The sequence below is a fragment of the Gavialis gangeticus genome, unplaced genomic scaffold, assembly GCF_001723915.1.
Source record: "Gavialis gangeticus isolate Ggan-Ray unplaced genomic scaffold, GavGan_comp1, whole genome shotgun sequence".
Classification (NCBI taxonomy): Eukaryota; Metazoa; Chordata; order Crocodylia; family Gavialidae; genus Gavialis; species Gavialis gangeticus.
In genome coordinates this window covers 43335609-43343328 of record NW_017729030.1, presented here as the reverse complement: position 1 = coordinate 43343328, position 7720 = coordinate 43335609, and the positions used below count along the sequence as shown (strand labels likewise).

General features: G+C 47.0%; 1 protein-coding gene across 5 annotated transcripts in view; it reads left to right on the top strand.

Annotated features, from left to right (window-relative positions):
- Positions 1 to 7720, top strand: part of CLGN (calmegin) — an 85283-nt gene that overhangs the window by 44490 nt on the left and 33073 nt on the right. For all 5 annotated transcript variants that reach the window (XM_019522114.1, XM_019522115.1, XM_019522112.1 and 2 more), the window contains exon 7: positions 3750 to 3942. In XM_019522114.1, the coding sequence (XP_019377659.1) occupies positions 3750 to 3942 (193 nt within the window). The remainder of the gene's footprint in view (positions 1 to 3749; positions 3943 to 7720) is intronic.

Sequence of the window (7720 nt, the reverse complement as noted above, 5' to 3'; positions counted from 1 at the left end):
AAGGTGGGGGGGGAAGTTGGGCACATGTGCCCCCCGGATCTATACAGGACAGGACAGGCTGCAGCCAGGGCTGCACAGGGCTCTTCTCAGCGGGGGCTGGGCTCAGAGTGAGTGGTGAAAGGATGCTGCATTTACCCTAAATTTCACTGCTACTCCACTCCCAGTGCTGCTGCTGCTGCCGCCAGTCATTCAGCATAGCCCCGACTAAACTCACCACCTCCACCCATGTGCCAGGAAGAGCCAGGGCTTGCAGTGGCAACACTGGGAGCGGAGCAATGGTGAAATTTGAGGTGGATGCAGCATCCTCCCAGTGCCACCGGTGCCGGCTCCAAGCCCAGCAGGAGCTGGGCTTGGAGCGGGCACCGGTTTATTTTATTTTACAATAAAATAAACTAGAATTTATTTTATTGTAGTGATTGAGGCACTGGTAGGCTTCCAAATTGCTTTAAAATTGTAAATATATCAGTAAAACATTGTGTTCAATGGATACCTATGTATGTAGTGGCATTTTGTTGTAATAGCAGAAAAACGTGGATTTGGGAGGTTTTAATGGGAGAATTAGTGGTTCCTGCCCCTTTTAAATCAGGGAATTTGCTATTTTTAAACAGAGAAAACCAGGATCCTGGTGACATGCATAAAGAAGTATGGTATTGTACGCTGGTATATCATATACATATCCATTTATTTTCTATTGTTTTCTGTAATTGTAAAAATGTACTTTATAAAAAGCTTTGTACTATGTATTGGTAAGTACTTGACAAAGGAGAAGAAGCCAGGAAATTGTGTGCAATTAAACCAATTTATTTTAAAAAGTACTAAAATAATATGCATTTGAAACTAGTACAGGCATCACAGGTGCCTGACTCCTCCTGCCATCTGCCTGGAAGTGCTCTTGTTCATGTGCTGGATTGTCCAGTATATTGTTGTTTTCACTGGTGTTACAAAGCAACCAGAGCTCTTTAGTGATCATCTCACGAGCTGGCAGCATACTGGAATAAATTTTTCCATGCTTTTTAAGCTAAGCTGAAGAAATGAAGCAGGTTACATTAAATGAAAGGTTAAATACTAACCAAATGTGTGTACATTTCATAATTAGGCATTCAGTACTATATCCTGTTTCTCAGCCTTAGTCTTTCTAGGTGCTTGCAGAGCCTTTTGCAATATTCAAGACCAGGCAATGAAAAATTAAGGACTCTAGATCACTACCCATCCTCAATGTGTTTGGAAATACGTCCAACATCATCATCTTTTCTTTCTGTCCTCCTATAACAGATATCTTTTATATGGAAAGAGAAGGCAAAAATACCTCTTTTCTCCACTGTTCTCTCTGTTCCCTTTTGCAGAATAGAAAGCTGTGTCCCCTCCTAAAAATGTGAAATAAGATTTTTTTTGCCAACTGACATGATAGGGTCAGAATTGCTACAGTCAAGGCTGGATTGAATGTTTTTTACATTAATAAAAACATGAATTGATCACAGCTTGAAAGTCAGTGAGGCGGTATAGACAGAAAGAAAAAGTTAAGATGTTTTGAAGGAACTTGTTAGAATAAAAACAAATCTCCATCAAGTATGAATTGTACAGATGAGTTAGGGGTTCATTTGCAGCTCAGTGCTTTTACATGTGCTCTGACATGTTCTGATTAGACTGCGTCAGGGCAGACTTGATTAATTAATTCTATTTGGAACACTCCAGCGTGCTGCAGTGCAGTGTCCTTGGGTTTCAAAATGGCAGTGGGGGTAATTAGAGGACTCCCTAGAGCCACTCTAATTAAAACACCTCCCACCCCTGGACCATGTGTATAGATGCCCAGTGCTTCAGTGCGTTCTTGTCACAATGATATAGGGCTTCCAGTTTTTCAGTGGGGCCTAAGCTCTATAAAGCTTTATTCTGCTTGCAGGGAAGCCCCCTTCCCCTCTTGCCCCCCGCCCTTTTTTTTTACCCTCTAGCCCAGGGGTGGGCAAAATGCAGCCCCGGGGGCCAGCTGTGGCCCGCCAAGCCATTCTATCCGGCTCACGGGGCCCCTAAAAAATGTAGAAAATTAATATTAATCTGTCCTGAGCTGCCTGTCATGTGGCTCTTGATGGCTTGTTGAAACTCAGTAAGCAGCCCTCTGCCCAAAATAATTGCCGGCCCATGCTCTAGTGAAAAGCGACACACTTTCTGAGGGTTAAAATGAGAAAATTTCATTGCATAGTCAGAATATCTTTTCTATGCAAATATATAGCTGAATCTAAACTCTAAAAATTGTTTACCCTGACCTCAAAATTGCTGATGTGTGTCTGTCTAGTTAAAAAATAGTTTCTTTCTTATAGATATCAGACTACCAGACTTAGATTTCAGAAGGAATATTCCAGAAATTAAGTAACTGAAAAAGGGTCTTAAAAATCTAAGATACCTTAAAGCAAGGGCAGGCAATTATTTTGGGCTGCAAGCAGCTGCAGTGTGGGGCTCGTAACCTGCCCCCACTACCAGCCTGGTCCCCGCACCAGCTCCAGGCTTGCCCTTTGGGGCTTCTCTGTGGCAGAAGCAGGTGTGGCCCCCCGTTGCTGCGCTGGGCAGTGTTTGCCACTGCCGCCTCTGGACCGCCCAGCGCGCAAGCTCCGGGCGGGCAGCAGCAGCAAACACTGCCCGGCGTGGGAAGTGGGGGGGGGGGGCCGCAGCTGCTCCCGTCATGAAGGAGCCCTGATGGGTGAACCCAGGGCCAGTGCAGGGCCCAGGCTGGCAGCAGGGTGGGTTACAAGCTGGTACTGAGCGCAGGAAAAGTGGCCCCTCCCCTGCCCCAGGCTGCAGCTGCTCACAGCCCACATGGGGCTGCCTGTGCCTGCTCAGGACAGCCCCACGTGGGCTGTCAGCGACTGCATTAGGGAGTGCCAGCCATGGGGCAGGGGAGGGGCCGCTTTTCCCTGGGCTCCTTCCCACTCCAGTGCAGCCACATGGTCCCAGGCCAGAAGCCCCTGCTGGGGCTTCCAGCTGTGGGGACAGGGCTGGGCAGGGTTGGGGGAGGCCGCCAGGCTTCCCCTGGGTCCTACTGCCCCTAGCTCCTGTCATTTTTGACAGGATCCAAAGACAGATAAATATTAATTTTCTAAATTTTTCAGGGGCCCTGCAGGCCAGGTAGAAAGGCCTCATGGGCTGTATTTTGCCCACCCCTTCCTTAAACTCTTACTACCTGTTCCAAATAGAAAAATCTTGTAGATAGGTAAGATATCAAAAGAAGTTGTAACACAATACAACCTGGGACAGGGAGGCATAATAAATACTTTGTGTAGTTTTGGTTTTGGGACCAATGGTTTTGGGACCAATGTTTACCTCTAAGCAACACGATTTGAAGCAGTAAATGTGGAATGGAAAGACAATGATTAAGAAAAATATTAAATGAATGCAGGGTAAATATGTGTTTTACTTTATTGCAGCTTAAAATGTTGTGAGGAGCAATTTAAGCTATTTCTTTTTTTTTCTTTTTACAGTGCATGATACTTGCAGAAATGTATAGCTGCTAATTTATATTGGTTTGTGACGAGCATTCTTTTTAATAGTTTCTTAAAAAAATTACTTTTCTACCCCTGTGGGGTACCCCAAAGGTCTAATCCTGTTTGGTATACTTTATGCTTAATTATGCTGAACTCTGGAACTGACATCATATAAAGAGATGCATCTCTGTAGGATATGTAAGCATGCAGAATGCTGTTAGCACCATGGAAGGCATACACAAGATGATTTCATGCATACTTGGATTTCTTGCTTTACAGGAATATTTTTTTGACAAAACGCCATATACGATTATGTTTGGACCAGATAAATGTGGAGAAGATTACAAACTGCATTTTATCTTCAGACACAAGAATCCTAAAACTGGAGACTATGAGGAAAAGCATGCCAAACGTCCTGATGTAGATTTAAAAAAATTCTATTCGGACAAAAAGACACATCTTTATACTCTTGGTATCCTTTAATTTTATTCTTAAAATCTCAGTTAAAAGTAAAGGTTAGAAAGCAGGCTCACCATTCACTGAAGCCTAGCAGATAAGTCTGTATTCAGTCTTTATTGTTTTGTTCAGTTATGTGGATATTTGTGTCTGTTGTGACCCTAAATAAGTGACTTTTAAATTAGCAGCAGTGGCTGCTGCTTAAGATTTAGTTAAGGAAAAAGATGGCCATGTCTAGCTCCAAGCAACATGATTAGGTACACTGCCAGTATGACACTGTCTTCTCCTATAAATAATTTAAAATAATTTCTTAATGGATTTTTCAAACAATTAAGGGGCTCCTATCCAACAGTCTAGGTACCCATCATAAATTTTAAAAAAATATATAGATCACTTGCAGAATGCTATCTCCCCTCTTTTCTATACATCTGAGTTCTCCCCAAAGTCTGCCTCAGCAGCTCTGCATAACTGGTTGTCCTAAAGGTGATTTGATTTGGGCTTTATCAGACTGACATGGGGAAGCCTATTCAAGACCTGAAAAATGCACTATTGCTAGCACTTTCCCTTTTAAATCATGGGGACGCCAGCTCTCATGCCTCTGATAATACCTGCAGTAATGTGGCATGAGAAAAGGTGTTGTATTTAACAGGTAGCAATTTTTCAAATCATTTGAGCTGTATGATCAAAACCAAGATATTTAATTCAACTTGAAATCAAATAGCTGATGCAGCTAATTGGAGTATGAGCGACACGTATTGTCTCCCAAAAGTACCATGTACTAGATGTACAGCTACAGTTTGCACCAGTTTGCTTCTAGATTGACCTAAAGAAGGGGTTGTCAGCCAGGGGTAAGCATACCTCTAGGGGTACTCGGAAAGGTCCTAGGGGGTATGTGGGGGCCGGTGGGGATGGAGCACTGCCACACACCACCCCATGCCACCACCTCCCAGGAGCAGGGTGGGGAGAGCAGCGGTGCCCCTCTGTGGCCTGCACAGGCATATTCCAGCTGGCTGGATGGGGGTGGAGGGAGCGCTCACATGCAGTGACCACCGCTGCCATCCGCCACTCCATGCCACTTTTCCATGGCTGGTCGCACGTATGACTCCGTGGGCTACTGACGGGTGGCACATGATTGGCTGGGTGCAAGGCCCGTCAGCAGCCCAGTAGGGAGACAAAAATGATGCTCGGTTGAAAACCCCACTTTCACATTTGTTTCCCTGCAGCCAAGAGCAGGGCCACTCCCCAGTGGGGCTGATGGGGGCAGGGCTGGAGCTGGCCAGCCAGGTGTGCTACGCAGTGCCAATCCTGGGGGAGAAGAGCTATAGTCCCTCAAAATCACCTTAGCCTCCTATAGCCACCCCTCCCAGCACCACCACCCACCTGCTTCCAGCCTGGCCCAGCGTGGCCCTGTGCATGTGCGTGGCCACACAGACACAGCTGGGCAGCAGTGTCTGCAGGTCAGTGTACTGGGCCAGGCAAGAGTGAGATGGAGCCGGGGCCAGCTCATGGGGGCTGCCTCATAGTGATTGAGAGTTGAGGGGGGAGGTCCTGTGGGTGGAAAATGTGGTTGGGTGTATGTATGTGTGTTCATCTCCGTGTATCAATGTGTGCCTCTGCATGCATGGGTGTGCCTGCGTGCACCTCTGCATGCATGGGTGTGCCTGCGTGCACATACTTGAGTGCGCGGGTGTGTCTGCGTGGCCATCTCTGCATGTGTGTGTGCGCATGTCTGTGTTCATGGCAGGGAGAGTGTGTTTTTGGTTGAAAAATCCTGACTTAAATTGTAGCTACAGAGTGAAAGTATTGCAGCTATCCCTTCTTAGTAGCCAATATTAATTTGGAAAACAGCCAAAATTAATATTAGGAAAGTAACTTGGTTTGCCTCTTTTAATGCTGTTTTTACAAAACAGTTCTCAGAACAGGCTCATAATTTGAAAAACTTCTTCTATGAGATGCCAGTTCTTGTTTATCAGTATCTGGAGGTCAAATATTCTATTACATATGTGTATACGTAGAGAGAAAACCAAATAATGGGATTTCACTGATTCAGATTGCTGTGCTAACTTTCAAAATTTATTTTTTATTCTTTTTCTTTAACATTTCCTGTCCACCAATAAGCAGTAGACTACATCAGACAGCTCATTTCCCTTTTGTGTTTCATTTGCGTTAAGCAGTAGCCAAAATCTGAGAAAAAAGTTGACAAGGTTAATTTGTGAAATAATTTAGGTGTTTTTAACAGATTTGTATTCTTTGGTGCATTTAGATAAATATAAATGACTCGTTTTCTTGTCCCGCTATGGAAAAATTACCTTGCTTGCTTGTGTTCAGACAATAGGTATAGACAGAACAATTTAAAAACAAAACAAAACTCCTTCCTCAAGGACTGGAGTAGTTAAAAGTTCATGATTGCCCTATCAATTCTAAAATATTTATTTATTTTTAGATGTATTTGCATTAGAGAAAAATAGAGATTTTTGACAAGATACATATTGTGTGAGGTTGAGCTTTGTCAGTAGACCAGCTAGCCCTTGTACTATGATTCTAATGCAGGGGTGGACAAAATGTGGCCTACAGGCTGGACCTGGCCTACCAACTAATTGGATCCAGTCCACGGGCTGGCACCCACCAATTAATTGAATCTGGCCTATGGCTGCCCCCCAGCACTTGGCATGGGACTGATCCCCATCTGCTCCCACCTGAGGTAGCCTGCACTGTGCTTCCACCTGCCTTGGCCCCAGCCAGTGCATACAGCTTCCTGGCGAGGCTGCTCCCAGTTCAGCTGCAGCCACTCAGGTGTTGCTTGGTTCTTCCCCTTCCCCACCCCCTCCAGCAGCTCATGCTCTTCCTCCTTCTGGCCCTGCTGTTCTGCTCCAGGGAGCAGGTAGTGCAGAGAAGCCTTAGGGACATGTGCTGGACACCACACGCCCAGGCAGGCAGTGGGGAAGCTGCAGCTGGGAGGCTCTTGCCCTAACATTTCTGGCTCCAGCTCTAGCTCCTGGCCACCTTCCACCCACTCTGCCTGCTCTGCGATGAGCAGCCAGCTGCAGGTGGACGAGCTGGTGGAAGGCAGCCAGGAGCAGTAGCTAGAGCCCCGCACATGGAGGCAGGAGCCACCCTGCTGCAGGTTCCCCTGCACCTGGCTGGGTGTGTAGTGTCCAGTGTGCATTGCCACAACCGCCACTACTTCCAAGTGCTATCTGCTGTCCAGAGTGGTGGAGGAGGAGCTGCTGGAGGTGGTGGAGGGGGAGGAGTGAGCAGTACCCTGGTGGCTGCAGCTGCATTGGGATCAGCCCTGCCAGGAAGCTGTGCGCTCTGCCCTGGGCTGGGGCCAGGGCCAGGGCTGGGGCAGGCAGATGTGCAATGCGGGCTGCCCTGGGTGGGAGCAGGTAGAAATTGACTCTCTGTGGAGTGCCATGGGGGCAGCTGTGGGGCAGACCATACCTGCACTGAATGGGTGAGCTGTGCTTCATGCACCCCCTGTGTCTCCCCCCACTCCTAGCTAGCTCCCAGAACTTAACGTGCAGGCAGGCCCCCCACACACCCATGCCTACCCCCCGCTCCCCCGCCCCAGACGCCCATCCCTCCACACACCACTCCCTTCACAATTCTCCCCCTACACATAATATGCAAGGGTAAGACTTTACTTTGAGCTGTTACACAATCGCCTCTATATACCTCAGGTCCAAGGAGGTGATCCTCCCCCTCTATGCGGCACTGGTCAGGCCGCAGTTGGAGTACTGCGTCCAGTTCTGGGCGCCGCACTTCAAGAGAGATGTGGACAGCATCGAGAGGGT